The 15,438-nt window shown below is 35.3% G+C and overlaps 1 protein-coding gene across 10 annotated transcripts in view; it reads right to left on the bottom strand.

The window, feature by feature from the left end:
• tgo (Aryl hydrocarbon receptor nuclear translocator homolog tgo) overlaps positions 1 to 15,438 on the bottom strand; it is an 83,502-nt gene that overhangs the window by 61,203 nt on the left and 6,861 nt on the right. For 8 of the 10 annotated variants that reach the window (XM_074134513.1, XM_074134512.1, XM_074134510.1 and 5 more), the window contains exon 1: positions 579 to 913. The exons of the other annotated variants lie outside the window; for them this stretch is intronic. In XM_074134513.1, the coding sequence (XP_073990614.1) occupies positions 579 to 766 (188 nt within the window). In that variant the 5' untranslated portion in view covers positions 767 to 913. Of the gene's footprint in view, positions 1 to 578; positions 914 to 15,438 lie in introns of those variants that run through there. 10 annotated transcript variants of the gene reach the window in all.

Below are 15,438 nucleotides of genomic sequence, written 5' to 3' on the forward strand. Positions count from 1 at the left end.
TAAAGAACCCCTAAAAAACTTATTCCATCACTCACCAGGCTAAAAACGGCAATAGTCGAATTCCTTGAATCTCGAGGACCCAATATTTACAGTGATGGAATAAATCAACTTGTTTCTTGTAGGCAAAGAGATGCTAGTGCTGCATATTTTGATTGTTTAGAAAGATAATTAGTTGTTACGCAATTTAAAGTGCGTCCTCTGGAGCCCGCAAACCTAATATTTAGAACATTAATGAGTATTGCGAGAAATCGCAGAAGTGATTAGTAAGGCCTTCCGGGAAACCAGTTCCCTTCAAATCTGAAAGTTTTGCAATAAATAAGGTCCTTTTCAATACCAAAAATTACAAGGTATACAGTGCTGAAATGGCCAGCTGACAGCAGGTCATTCCCTCCTTCACTCTACGCCCAGAAACAACCAAAGAATTCGGTAAATATACTCGTAAGTAATAGATTTAAAAAAAATCGTAATTGGATGAGTGAAATATTTGCTGTTGAGGAAATTAGAACGCTAATTGTTACGGTCGGATCCTGGAATTTCCGGGGCACTTCCACTTAAGGTAAATAAACAGAGCAACTAACCTGCGTCTTTTGGTAAGGTCTTCCTGTAGATGTGCCGGTGCTGGTATCTGTTCTTGTGGATGTTCCGATTGTTCTAGTGGGGGCCAGGTAGGCTGAGAGACACCCGCCAGATAGATCGGAGGCGGTGGAGGTGGCGCGGCATATCCGGCCGTTGGAACCGCCCCCGCAGAACCTCCGTAACCGTACATAACCTTACCCGAAACTTTTAATAAATAAAAACTTCTTTCTGCCTTATACGCTTTTCTTGTAAATGCTTTTTTTTGTGAGGTTCACATGAGGCCACGTTTGCACAAAAAGTCAGGTTATTGAAGTTTAAAAAACCACCGCAAAACTTTTCGCCCCATAAAATTAGACAACACAAAAATAAACACGAAGATGTGAGAAACTATTGTCGATGTATTGAATACTTTGGAAGAGCGAGAGACCTCGCTCAGAACTAGAGTGATTGCCTCATGTCAGAGCCAGTACTAAGTGTAGTGTTGCCTGGCCAACATTCTAGTCTCCCCCACCAATAATAATCACCGGCACACTGTCCATGTATGAGAAGCAAGAGTTGTTATTATTAGTTATCTGCATCTGTCTGTGTCTGCAGTGTTCAAGAAACCTCCCCCTCCACCAAATCTCACTTTTATTGCCCCTTCTCCACTGCACTTTTTAACACTCAAACCTGTGAACAACGCTTCTTCCAAGTTTTTGAATGCAACAGGGTGCACAACCAATTTCACTCAAACTTGCAATTCAAGCTGTTTTTGTTGCACATTTGACAACTTTAAAAATCTCCAACTTTCTCATACCACTACTTTCAAGGGCTCATTGTCCTTGCTGCTGGGAAAATTCTAACCGCTAATTTTTACGGTCGGATCCCGGAAGTATTAATTTAACTCTTAGTTCTGACCAAAAGAAATTGAAATCTATAATTATTTTTATATTTTAGAAAGTGTCACAACTTAAATTTTAGTTTCTCAGAAGGATGAAGTAAGTGGATTGGGTCTAATTATCGATATCCCAGTGGATTCGCAGCGGCGATTTTCTGTGTCAGCGGGCTCTGTCATCCACAAAAGGAAGCAAGTTCGAAATGCTCAATCATGAAGAACCAAGTGGCCAATGGCCACTTTACGAATCGATAAATTCATTCGTTGAGTTGTTCTCGGTCGCCCACTGGCCACAAGTAGCTCTGCCACTTTTATTGAAAACATTTTTCAGAGAAATGTGATTAAGACACATTTGGACGTAAAAAGAGCCATTGTAAGCACTTACCAGCCATTAAATTATCGTAAGCATTGCATGTACATGACAATTCCAAATCTGAAGTGGCTGACCGCAAGTATATTTTATTAAAACCGAGAGATTTTTGAACTTTATAACGACTTTTTCGAAACTGGTTTTGTTAAAATGAACATACCCACAGTCAACCACATTTTTCAGGGCAAAGTTTCAGTTTGAAGAAAGTTTTGGTTATATTTACAAAACCAAATAAATTGGTTCGTTTGTTATAGAACAATTTGTTCAACGTAATATGAGAGCTTATAATTAACCAAATGTCATACATTTAAAAATTTGAAATAAATCCTCACACTATCTCGGTTCCTTTTTAGCCAATAAGCTGTTGAGTCTCTGGAAATGCTCGCCAAAAAAATATTAATTCCAAAAAAAAATTAAATGGTTAAATAAAATTGGTGAGACGTGGCAAAACTGGTGGCGCCGCCTCGGATGAGATTATTCCCTAGTTTTCTAGAAAAATGCATCATATAAAACTGATAGATATCCCAAGTGCATACAATGAGCACGCAAGTTTGAATAACCGTAGCAGCCATTTTAGGCAAAGTAAAAAAAAAATGGGTAAATAAGAGGTATTTCACTTTGACCAGTTTTGACTGTACTCCATAGCCTTACATAGCATAACATCCCATTACTATGTTCTGCGATTTTTCCAGTTTTAAGTTTGTAGTGTTTATGGTAAACGCACATAAGAGTTTGAGTTTGTAGTGTTTATGGTAGAAGCACATAAGAGTTTGAGTTTGTAGTGTTTATGGTAAACGCCCATAAGAGTTTGAGTTTGTAGTATTTATGGTAGACGCACATAAGAGTTTGAGTTTGTAGTGTTTATGGTAGAAGCACATAAGAGTTTGAGTTTGTAGTGTTTATGGTAAACGCCCATAAGAGTTTGAGTTTGTAGTACTTATGGTAGACGCACATAAGAGTATGAGTTTGTAGTGTTTATGGTAGACGCAGGGCCGGATTTTCCTATAACTAATTAGGCTTCAGCCTAGGGCCTCATAATCAAGAGGGGCCTACATTCACATTGTTAGCAACATTAAAATAACACCATTTTAAAAACATAACATATTATATATCAACATTTAACATATTGATATATATCACAGTAGTGATTTTTTTATTATTTCTCATGTAATTTACAAACTTAAAAATAGAAGGTGAAAGGGCCTTATAAGTGGAATAGCCTAGGGCCTCTTCTCATCTAAATCCGGCCCTGGGTAGACGCACATAAGAGTTTGAGTTTGTAGTGTTTATGGTAGACGCACATAAGCGTTTTTTAACTTTTAAAGAATGTTAAAAAAAAAAAAAAAAAATCTATATGAATGTCCTACTTGCTCGTACGACTTAAAAGTAAAACATTTTGATGCAAACTAGAAGCTTCTATGAAATCCATTTCCATGGGACGGAAGGACGACTGCAGTTAAGGAATGAAAGGCAGCTCACGTAGCATTTCTTCACACCCATCAGTTAATTACAACTCCAATCAAATTATCCCAAGTTTCCCATTGGCTTATCTCCGGCAGATATAGTTTATACAGAACTATAACATGCGCTAATATTAACCTAAATCGTACGTGGCTTCCATCACCCACAAGATTGCTTCGAGGTACCTAATACAACTTCTGTCGCTATCTTCCAAAACATTTAGCAAACGTGAAGCATATTTAACGCTAACTTTAAAAGGATATATTGCGCTCTTTCTGTTGTTTTGTTTTCGACTTCACCGGAAATACGTGTTCTGAGGTCCCTAGAGTTTGAAAAAGTGTTTTTAACCAAATATGTATGTAGATGGCTACTCCCTCAAAAAGAAAAATCAGAGTTGACTGAAATTTTCAACCTCGTTTGCGTATCCCCAGCTGCTCTCCAGGCCCAGGATTCTTCTTACAAGTCGTTAACTCTCACTAGTAGAGAGACCGGTTGCTAGGCTGGGTATACCTAAATATGGGCCAAAGTGAGAGGTAAATACAGAAGTCGTCGGCATCCTGCTTTGACCAAAGACCTGACGATTATTCCGAGGGACCTTTCCCTTCCCCCTGTAGCTCTGAGGCTCCTTTAAAATAAGAATGTAGCAAGAGTACTTAGAGCGAACATGCGTCATACAAGTTTATTTCACCAACCTCCGCTGGTCCAAGCTAACAGCACACCTTCCAACGGTCCCGCGGTTGTCGATCAGCAGTGTCGCTACTAAAATACTGATGTGTGTAATGAACTCTGATGAAACTGTAAGATACAAAATCTGTGGTAAAATCCATAACGCCCCATTGGACGAGTTAACAACTAGTTGCAATTTAGGACAAGATGGTAGCATAACCTATAACAGACTCATCCAGCACCTAGCGTACTGATTATCTTGTAATTTCAGCCTGAACTGAAGTTGTTCCTTCAGGAGCGCTGCAGGAGGTGGAAGAAACCGTGTCAAAATGAGCCTAACCAATAAAACTAAGCAGATAATGAACTCGAGGTGGAATTCTATTCACCCTGCTAGCCATGACTTCAAGAGGGTGGGATCCTTCCAAATTAGGCACGGTTGTGTCCAGTATGCATGAAGGCTGAAATTATAAAGTGAGTGAGGCAGGAAGAACGCATGTGCATCTAGAACTTGGGACTGGAAATAAGGTTCTTGTCCAGTGCAGTTGCCCTATCATACTTGAGAGGTATGGTCCTCCTGGTTAATCTTGAAATTGATAGTAAAATTTCGAATTCGAAAAATTATCTTGATCGAAAGTTTCCATTTCTCGACCGAAATTCAGAAATTGGTTCGTAAGAAGGAAACCGCGATTGGCAATGACGCGCAAATTTCCCATCGAGCTTCCTTGAAGAAAGATTGCGGGCAAATACTTCAGTATGAACTTTTTGAGTGAAGAAAGACGCAGATTCTATCAAAGGATCCGTTATATTTTTCTTGTCAATATAAGCCAAGCTCTCTGGCGTTCATAAGTAACATAATACATGAATAAGCCCTACACCTGACCGTCATTCCCTTCAATTATTTGAATCCCACACGTAACCGCAACTGAAGTGGACCGTTGCGCAAGTGCAGCAGGCAAAAGTCAGCCATAATTCATAGACATAAAAGTCATAATTCTAGAACGTTTGGGCTCCATTTACTCGTTGAGCAAAATGTTATCAAAGTTGCATTTTTATGCTGATAAAAATCGGTAGGACAGTTGTATAAGGGTTGATCATCAAAAACTGCACGAAAAAGCGTAACGTTGAAAAACACCCAACTTTGACAATTTTTTTCTCTTTTTCTACTAAAGATAAAATTCCCAAATTTTCTTTAAAATAAGGGGCAAACCCTCCTTTATAACTGTAATTTTCTTGCAACCACCCAGATCTAATAGGTTTCGAGAAAAAAGTTGCCGAAAATGAGCAAAAACGGCTTTTTCAAAAAATGTTCTTGTTCTTGTTCTTCTTCTTGTTACCTTTTTTTTTACAACGTAGCGCCTAAACGCGTGAACTGATTTTCATGAATGAGGTGTCATTCGATTCGTAATTTTATGTAGATGTGCCTTTTGGGGGTCTCAACGCTGTACATCGAATGGGAGAGGAGTTAGCCCCCTTTATGTAAGGCCCCCTCCAAAATTATTATTACTAATTACTCTGTAAATCTTGGGTCGATTTTGATAAAATTTGGTAGGATGATAGGGTTAGGGCTCCCCTACGTAACATTAAAGCGGCGATCTGCTCTTACACTTATTAAGGGAAAGTATAGCAATCGTTTCAAATTATCGACACGTAAACCAGTTTTCATGAACGAAGTGTCATTCGAATCGAAATTTTGTACAGATTTGCACTTTAAAAGTCTCGACGCTGTGCCTCGTAAGGAGGGGAGTTCGCCCCACCCAAGTAAGGCCCTTTCTAAAACTATTATTACCAATATTTCCGTAACGCTTAGTCCGATTTTGACAAAATTCAGCTCGAATAAGTGGTTAAAGCTCCTCTACGTGGCTGTGAAGTGATATCATGCTCTTGCACCTACTAAGAGGAAGTACTGCAATCGTTAAAATTATCAATGAGTGAACCTACTTAAATCAATGAATTGTCGTTCGATTAAAAAATCTTTGCCTCTTTGCCTTTTAAGGAGAAGTACTTCAATCGCAATTTATTTTTCTTACTCCTCTTAAAAGGAAGTAATCGCAGTTTAATTTTTCTATTTACGTACAAATACCTTCCTATGTTATTCAAAACGCTTTTTCAAAAAATTGTTATTGAGGTTGGTTTGGGAGACCGCAACTATAATCATTTTTTAAAAAGATCTCTCCAGTGGTGGTTACGGTTCCGATTTAACACCTTATCAAGTTATAATGATAGAATTGCTTATTCCAAATTTGAAAAAAATCAAATCTGTAAAGCAGATATGTAACTTTGCAAAATAGACAAAAAGGAAAATCTATCCAAAAGGTACAAAAAGCTCCTTAACAAAAACTTACAGTTTAAAATGTTAAGTATAAGGGTCGATTAAACGCCAAAAGGAACACAAATCAGCGAGTACCCAACATTTCATTCAGACTTCATTGATATCATTTGAGTAATTTTACTGCATTAATTTACATTAATATTTTTTAGAATTTATTAGATGTTATGCTGACCACTTCATTTATTATAGCAAAAGTAAAGTAAAGTAAAGTTAAACGAATCGTGAATGGCTTGTAAAAGTAAAGTAAACTAAGCCTATTTTTTCAGGCGGGGCTTAACGTCCAACTACCAATTAGGTGTCGTGGACGGAGGCGACTAGCAAACATACTTTACTGTAAACTTCTTTTTTATTAACCATTAAATAAAATCCAAGGCCTAAGACCGGGAATCGAACCCAGTACCACAATACATATTAGCTTCGCAGGTCTCGCCTCTAACCGCTCGGCTACCGTGGCGCCTACTTCATTTTTAATATTTTTTTGTTATATTTATGATAAATCACATATACATACAAGGGTCGTTTGAAAAGTCCGTGCAAAAATAAAAACTACTTAATTTTTTGGGGTAAACCTTTTTTATTTTTCAACATAGTCTCCTTTTAGGCTTATACACTTCGTCCAACGCTGCTCTAGTTTGTTGATCCCTTCCGAATAATAGGATTTGTCCAAATCTGAAAAATAGCCATTCGTTTCTGCAAACACCTCCTCGTTTGAATAAAATCTTTTTCCCGCCAGCTATTTCTTCATATTGGAGAACAAATAGTAGTCCGAGGGAGCCAATTCTGGAGAATATGGGGGATGTGAAACGAGTTGGAACCCTATTTCCATTAATTTTGCGACCACAACTGCTGAGGTGTGAGCTGGTGCGTTGTCGTGATGGAAAAGGACTTTTTTGTGGGCCAATCGTGGGCGTTTTTCTTGCAGCTCGATTTTCAAACGGTCCAATAACGATGAATAATATGCACCTGTAATAGTTTTACCCTTTTCCAGATAGTCGATGAGGATTATTCCTTGCGAATCCCAAAAGACAGTCGCCATAATCTTTCCGGCCGAAGGAACGGTCTTCGCCTTTTTTGGCGCAGATTCCCCCTTGGTAACCCATTGTTTAGATTGTTCTTTGGTCTCAGGAGTGTAGTGATGTATCCATGTTTCATCCACAGTGACGAAACGACGCTTAAAGTCCAGCGGATTCTTCTGGAACAGCTGCAAACTGTACTTGCAACACTTCACACGATTTCGTTTTTGGTCAAGCGTGAGCAATCGCGGCACCCATCTTGCGGATAGCTTTGTAATGTCCAAATGTTGATGCAAAATATTATGTACCCGTTCATTCGAGATGCCCACAGCACTAGCAATCTCACGCACCTTCACTCTTCTGTCATCCATCACCATATCATGGATTTTATCAATGATTTCTGGAGTAGTAACCTCAACAGGGCGTCCAGAACGTTCAGCGTCACTTGTGCCCATATGGCCACTCCGAAAATTTTGAAACCACTTATAAACTGTTCTAATCGAAGGTGCAGAGTCACCATAATGTTTATCAAGCTTCTCTTTAGTCTCCTGAGGCGTTTTGCCTTTCATAAAGTAGTGTTTAATCAACACACGAAATTCTTTTTCGTCCATTTTTTGAAAATCACTCGACTTCCTCGATTCAAACGAATGCCAAACACAAAGAAATAGACCGATCTGGCTGAAACTTGGTGAGTGTTCTTCCAAGAGATGCTACTAACTAAACATAACCTCGATACGCGCCAGTGGTGCTATCTCTCTGACTTTGCACGGACTTTTCAAACGACCCTCGTACATGCATGTTAAAGTAGAAAAAGACAAAGTTTTAGTCGGCTACTGTTTAAATTTAAATCACGGATTTAAAACAATATTTCAGTCTAGAATTCGTCTTAAGAAGTATTTGTGAGCACAAATAACGCATAGGTAATATCTAGTACATTATTCAACAATAATTATTCATTTCTCAATTGTAATTTAATGTAGTCCCTCTAATTTTACTTATAGTAGGTACAATACTGGAATAATTAGCTGTCCTAAAAATATGCATATCTTATTTACTTTATATTACATATATACAACATTGTGGGATGAATACCTAGATGGAGAATGTAATTGAAGAAAACTATATTATTTGCGATAAAGCCAGATAATTATTACCTATTATTATAAACGTTTGACTTCTTCATAAAATAACAATTACTTTAATCAAAGAATGAACTTAAATCGACGATTTTTATTTAAAAATAAAAATAAATAAATAAAATAAAACCATTGATGAATGTTGGTGTAAGCATTTTTTAAAAAACGTTTTAGAATTTTTTAGCCTCATATTTTTTTTTATAAAGTTTTTCTTTAAAGTTTTAATCTGTGTTTAATAGTTTGTTGATTAGATGTTACAGTCAATCTAAGAAATGGTGTTCTACTTGAACAAATATTTTGTAGACGAAAATGGCCAGCATAAGGGTCTGTGACATCTAATAAATACTAAAAAATATTAATGAAAATTAATGCAGTAAAATTACTTAATTTATATCAATGAAGTCTGAATGAAATGTTGGGTACTAGCTGATTTGTGTTCCTTTTGGCGTTTAATCGACCCTTATACTTAACTTTTTAAACTGTAAGTTTTTGCTAAGGAGATATAGAGGCAGTTATAAATGGCTAATAAAAGCAATGTTTTCTTTTTTATAAAAGTGACATTTACATTTAAAGATTATTGCATCTTTTATTTATTGCGGTCTTAAAAAGTTAGTGCAAGAGTTGATTATACGACAAAAGTATCTAAGTATACAGCAAGTATCCAAAATTTCATTTTATCCGTCGTAACACGCACCGGTTTCGCAATTTCAACCAACATCAGCAAAATGATCAGTAAACAAGCGTGCAACGACGAATGAAATCTAAGATATCACTGCGGACCTAACCACAACACTTCCCACATTTCATTGATATCGATGGTTTAAGTAATTTTACTGCCTTAACTTTTCATTACCACTTTTTACAATGCATCAGGTCTGCATGATTTTTATGATTTAAAAAATGTAATTATAAACTGCTACTCTACAAAAATAATAAGTATAATATAAATAAAAAAATATTACGGTTTGATTTTGAAAAGCAAAAACAAACGAGGTAATGTACTTGAGTTATTGAATTTGTTTAGGGAACCAAATTCAGCTGTTGTTAAAGATAAATATATAAAAGAGGTAAAAGAATATAAGGCAATGGGCAACTTAAAGAAAAATAATTATTATAAACATATTCTTGAGAGGATTGAACTCTGAAAGATTATAAATCTTTTTGGCAAAAAGTAAACAAGGTAATAAGAAATAAACATTATACACAGCTGATATTGAGAACTCTGAGTGGAGCTAGCATTTTGAGTGTTTATAAACTGTTTATTCAGATCCAGTACTCAATGCTGAGCCTTCATTTGTGAATGACTATTTGGATAAATGTTTTACTTCCAGGGAACTTAACCGTATTCTTAGTAGATTTAAAGATAATAAAGTATGGGGTTGGACTCTTAGTCAATGAGTTTTATGAATATGCATCACAGAAATTAAAATTATTTTAATTTCTGTTTTAATCAGGGTAAAGCTCCTAATTGTTTTTGAAAAGTCATAATACCCCCACTATACAAAAAAGGTGACTGTCAAAAAGTAAAAAATTATAGGGGAATTGTATTTTTGGATTCCGTGTTTAAAATATGTATATACGGCCTTTCTTGCGGAAACGTTAATGAATGGATAGAAAGTAAAGTAACAATCAATATAATCGCAGAACGAACTTAAACCGATGAATTTTATTAAATAAATAGAATAAACGAAATCATTGATGCATGTTGGTGTGAGCATTTTCCAAAAAAAAGGTTTTGCAGTTTTTAGCCAAATAATTTTTTTATTTTTTATAACTTTTTTGCTTTTTCACCTGTAATTAATAGTTTGTTTATTATAGATGAGTAGATATTAAAATAGTGCTCCTTGGACAAATATTTTGTAGATGAAAATGGCCAGCATAAGGGTCGTGACATCTAATAAATTCTAAAAAATAACTTATTAATAAAAATTAATGCAGTAGAATTACATGACTATTAATGAAGTATTCATGAAATGTTGGGTATTCGCAGATTTGTGTACCTTTTGGCGTTTAATCAACCCTTATACTTAACTTTTTAAACTGTAAGTTTTTGTTGAGATTTTCTGTAACTTTTGGATAGATTTTCCTTTTTGTTTATTCTGTAAAGTTACATATCTGCTTTACAGATTTTCTTAAAATTACGAATAAGCAATACTTTCATGATAGCCTGATATGGTGGTAAGTGTGGACCATAACTACCATTGGAGAGATGTTTTAAAAGAATGCTCACAGTTGCCGCCCCCAAAGAATCCACAAAAACAATTTTCTCTGGAAAACGTTTCGAATAAAATGGGAAGATATTTGTACGTGAATAGCAAAATTAAACTGCGATTTCAGTACCTCCTTTTAAGAGGAGTAAGGAAAATTAAACTGCAATACTTCAGTATATACTTCAATACTTCTATTACAGTACTTCTTAATTAAAGGGCAAAGAGAAATTAAAACTGACGCACGATTGCAATACTTCACTTTAAGAGATGTAAGAGTAGGATATCACTTTAATGTCACGCAGTTGAAAACTTCCAAAATTCAACCTTCTATATCTCAGTAACTAGATCCATATAGAATTTCAATTAAATGACACTTCATTCATGAAAATCATTTCACGCGTCGATAATTTGAAACGATTGCAATACTTCACTTTAGACCGTGCAACAGCAAGATCGCGCTTTAAAGTTACGTAGGTAACTCCTAACGCCTTCACTGTGCAAATTTAGTCAAAATCGGGCTAAGATTTGCAGAGTTAATAGTAAATAAGTGTTTTAGTGGGGGCCTTACATAAATGGGGCTAACTCCTCTTCTATATAATGTAGAGCATCGAGGCCTCCAAAAGACACATCTTTAACATATAAAATTCCGAATCGAATGACTTTTCATTCACGCGTTTAGGCGCCACTTTGTTTACGAAAAAGGTAACAAGAAGAAGAGGGGATGAGTGGGATACTGCAACATACCTGGGCTCCACCCTACCTTGCTCAGCAAGGTGCAGTATGTGGTACCGCGTGCCGACCCAGCACGAGTGGCTACAAGAAGAGAGAAGCTTAAAATGATCAGGGGCGCTAATGACCTCGGCAGTCGATGCGCCAAGAGAAACACAATAACAACACTAAGTTTTGAAAATGCCGTTTTTGGCATCGTAACTAAACAATCTAGGTTGTTGAAAATTTAAAAAACAGTTATAAGGGAGGGTTGGCTCTATATTAGAAAGAAAATTTGGCAATTTTATCTCTTTTATAAAGAGAAATAAATTGTCAAAGTAGGGTGTTTTTCAACGTTACGCTTTTTCGTGTAGATTCAGACGGTCAACCCTTTTACTATATAACATATTATATGTGGGGGCGGGTGTTGGTCTGGTGGTCAAGAGCGTAGCGTTGTAAGTGGAAGATCCCCAGGTCGAATCCCGCGTATGACTACTTTTTATTTGTTAGAAAAGATTGTTTATAGCAAAGTATGAGCTTCCGCCCCCTCGTCCACAACACCTAATTGGTAGTTGGACGTGAAGCCCCGCCTGAAAAATTAGCCAATTACTTTACTTTTATTTTATAAGAGGGGCAGTGCGGCTTCAGAAAGAAGTGGAGCACAGCTGATCAAATGTTTACTTTGACAAATATAGTTTAATAACTGATAGATGTGTTAAGTGTTACAGACTAGGACAGCCTTTGTAAATATCTTTACGCAGTAAATACATAAATGTTTTAGTTTCAGAGTTTAATTATTAAGAAGTCTATGTAATTGCATAGTACAATTAGGGTTCTTCTATTATTATTGGCATTCCTTTTTCTGTATTGTATTATTTTCTGCTAATTAGTGATTGCTTATGTTCATTCTTATTCAACTCTTCCTTTCTTTTATAGTTTCTTGATTCGAGTTATTGAGTTTGGTTTAATATAACAACTCCTGGCAGGCGGTTAATATACCATGCCTTTCAAGCTTAAGTTTTCATTTTGTAAGTTTTTATGTAAATAATTAGAATGTAAATAAAGCTGTCTACTACTACTGTTACTATATATAACTTTCATGTGAGACAAACTAGGGATAAATTAATTTAAAATATATATATATAATATATATTTAATATATATATAATATATATTTAATATATATATATATTATATATTTATCATATAAATAATAATTTAAAATATTTAAAAAATGTATACATATATTAAGATTAAAAATGTAACTACGATGTTTAGCTTCTTATTGATGTAATAACAAAAACTTACAGTTTAAAATGGGGGCGGTTTAAGTATAAGGGTTGATTTAACGCCAAAAGGTACACAAATCAGCGAGTACCCAACATTTCATTAATATTTAAGTAATTCTACAGCATTAATTTTCATTAATAAGTTATTTTTTAGAATTCATTAGATGTCACAGACCCTTATGCTGGCCACTTCATTTATAATATTTTTTTGTTATAATTATGATAAATCACATATATACGTACATGCATGTTAAAGTAGAAAAAGACAAAGTTAGAGTAGGCTACTGTCTTGAATTCGTCTTACCGAAATATTCGTGAGCACAAATAATACACAGATAATAACAAGTAGATTATTATAAAAAAATATGCATATCTTATTTACTTTATATTACATATATACAACATTGTGGGAAGAATACCTAGATTGAGAATGTAATTGAAGAAAACTATATTATTTGCGATAAAGCTAGATTAATTATTACCTATTATTACAAACGCTTGACTACTACTTAAAGTAACAATTACTTTAATCAAAGAATGAACTTAAATCGACGATTTTTATTTAAGAATAAAATAAATAAATAAAACAAAATCATTGATGTATGTTGGTGTAAGTTTTTTTAAAAAAGGTTTTGAATTTTTTAGCCTCATAATTTTTTTTTATTTTTTATAACGTTTTCCTTTTTAACCTGTAATTAATAGTTTGATTATTATAAATAACTATAACTAGATATTACAGTCAATCTACAGTGCTACTTGAACATATATTTTGTAGACGAAAATGGCCAGCATAAGGGTCTGTGACATCTAATAAATACTAAAAAATAACTTATTAATGAAAATTAATGCAGTAGAATTACTAAAATATTAATGAAGAATTAATGAAATGTTGGGTACTCGCTGATTTGTGTACCTTTTGGCGTTTAATCAACCCTTATACTTAACATTTTAAACTGTAAGTTTTTGTTAAGGAGATTTTTGTACCTTTTGGATAGATTTTCCTTTTTGTGTATTTTGCAAAGTTACTTATCTGCTTTACAGATTTTTTTAAAATTTGGAATAAGCAATTCTATCATTATAACCTGATAAGGTGTTAAGTCGAAACCGTAACTACCTCTGGAGAGATATTTTTAAAGAATGATTATAGTTGCGGTCCCCCAAACCATCCTCAATAACAATTGTTTTGAAAAAGCGTTTTGAATAACATAGGAAGTTATTTGTACGTAAATAGCAAAATTAAACTGCAATTTCAGTACTTCCTTTTAAGAGGAGTAAGAAAAATAAACTGCGATTGCAGTACTTCTCCCTAAAAGGAAAAGAGGCAAAGATTTTTTAATCGAACGACAATTCATTGATTTAAATCGGTTCACTCATTGATAATTTAAACGATTGCAGTACTTCCTCTTAGTAGGTGCAAGAGCATGACAGCACTTCACAGCAACGTTGAGGAACTTTAACCACTTATTCGAGCTGAATTTTATCAAAATCGCACTAAGCGTTATAGAAATATTGGTAATAATAGTTTTAGAAAGGGCCTTACTTGGGTGGGGCGAACTCCCCTCCTGATGAGACATAGCGTCGAGACTTCAAATCTGTACAAAATTTCGATTCGAATGACATTTCATTCATGAAAATCGGTTCACGTGTCGATAATTTGAAACGATTCCTATACTTCCCCTTAACAAGTGTAAGAGCTGATCGCCGCTTTAATGTTACGTAGGGGAGCCCTAACCCTATCATCCTACCAAATTTTATCAAAATCGGGCCAAGATTTACAGAGTAATTAGTAATAATAATTTTGGAGGGGGCCTTACATAAAGGGGGCTAACTCCTCTCCCATTCGATGTACAGGGTCGAGACCCCCAAAAGGCACATCTACATAAAATTCCGAATCGAATGACACCACACTCATGAAAATCGGTTCACGCGTTTAGGCGCTACGTTGTTTACAAAAAAGGTAACAACAACAACAAGAAGAACAAGAACATTTTTTGAAAAAGCGGTTTTTGCTCATTTTCGGCAACTTTTTTCTCGAAACCTATTAGATTTGGGTTGTTGCAAAAAAATTACAGTCATAAAGGAGGGTTTGCCCTATATTTTAAAGAAAATTTGGGAATTTTATCTTTCGTAGAAAAAGAGAAAAAAATTGTCAAAGTTGGGTGTTTTTCAACGTTACACTATTTTCGTGCACTTTTTGACGATCAACCCTTATACAACTGTCCTGCCGGACAGTTTTAATAAGCTTGCACACAATTCTGACGTTAAAAATCAAAATCAAAATTTCGTTAACGTATGTTGCAGTGTGAATTTGTTTTTTAAAAAGTGTTTCGAATTTTTAAGCGTCATACAGGAGGGACGACGTTCATTGAAGATTTCCCCTGACACACTTGCATTAATCGCAGAACGCTGAAACTGCACATGTGCAATAAGTCTCTATAGGTTAGGTGGCAATTTGCAACTCAGAACAGGAAACGGTCTTCATTTTACAGCTGATGAAGTGCTGTGAGGTTTGATAATGGACCCAGTAGAATACACAGCAGTCATTAAGTTGCTTTACTTGAAAGAGGTTCATGGTGATTATTCCCCACGACATGATTTAGTCAAGAACTGGCATCGTCAACAGCTGGGTGCAAACAGCTCCAATTCCAGAGCGAATACATGCTGCTATTGATGAACACACCATCCAGCAAGTGGAGGTCGCCATTTTGGAAAATCTCAGCGTAACCATTCCAATGCAGCTCAAAATGTCAAGATTAGATTGGGGTCCTTGGGAAAAATCATCCGAGACCTTCTTCACATGCACAAC

Source organism: Rhodnius prolixus, unplaced genomic scaffold (assembly GCF_049639745.1).
Source record: "Rhodnius prolixus isolate KJV_2025 unplaced genomic scaffold, Rpr scaffold_16, whole genome shotgun sequence".
Lineage (NCBI taxonomy): Eukaryota > Metazoa > Arthropoda > Insecta > Hemiptera > Reduviidae > Rhodnius > Rhodnius prolixus.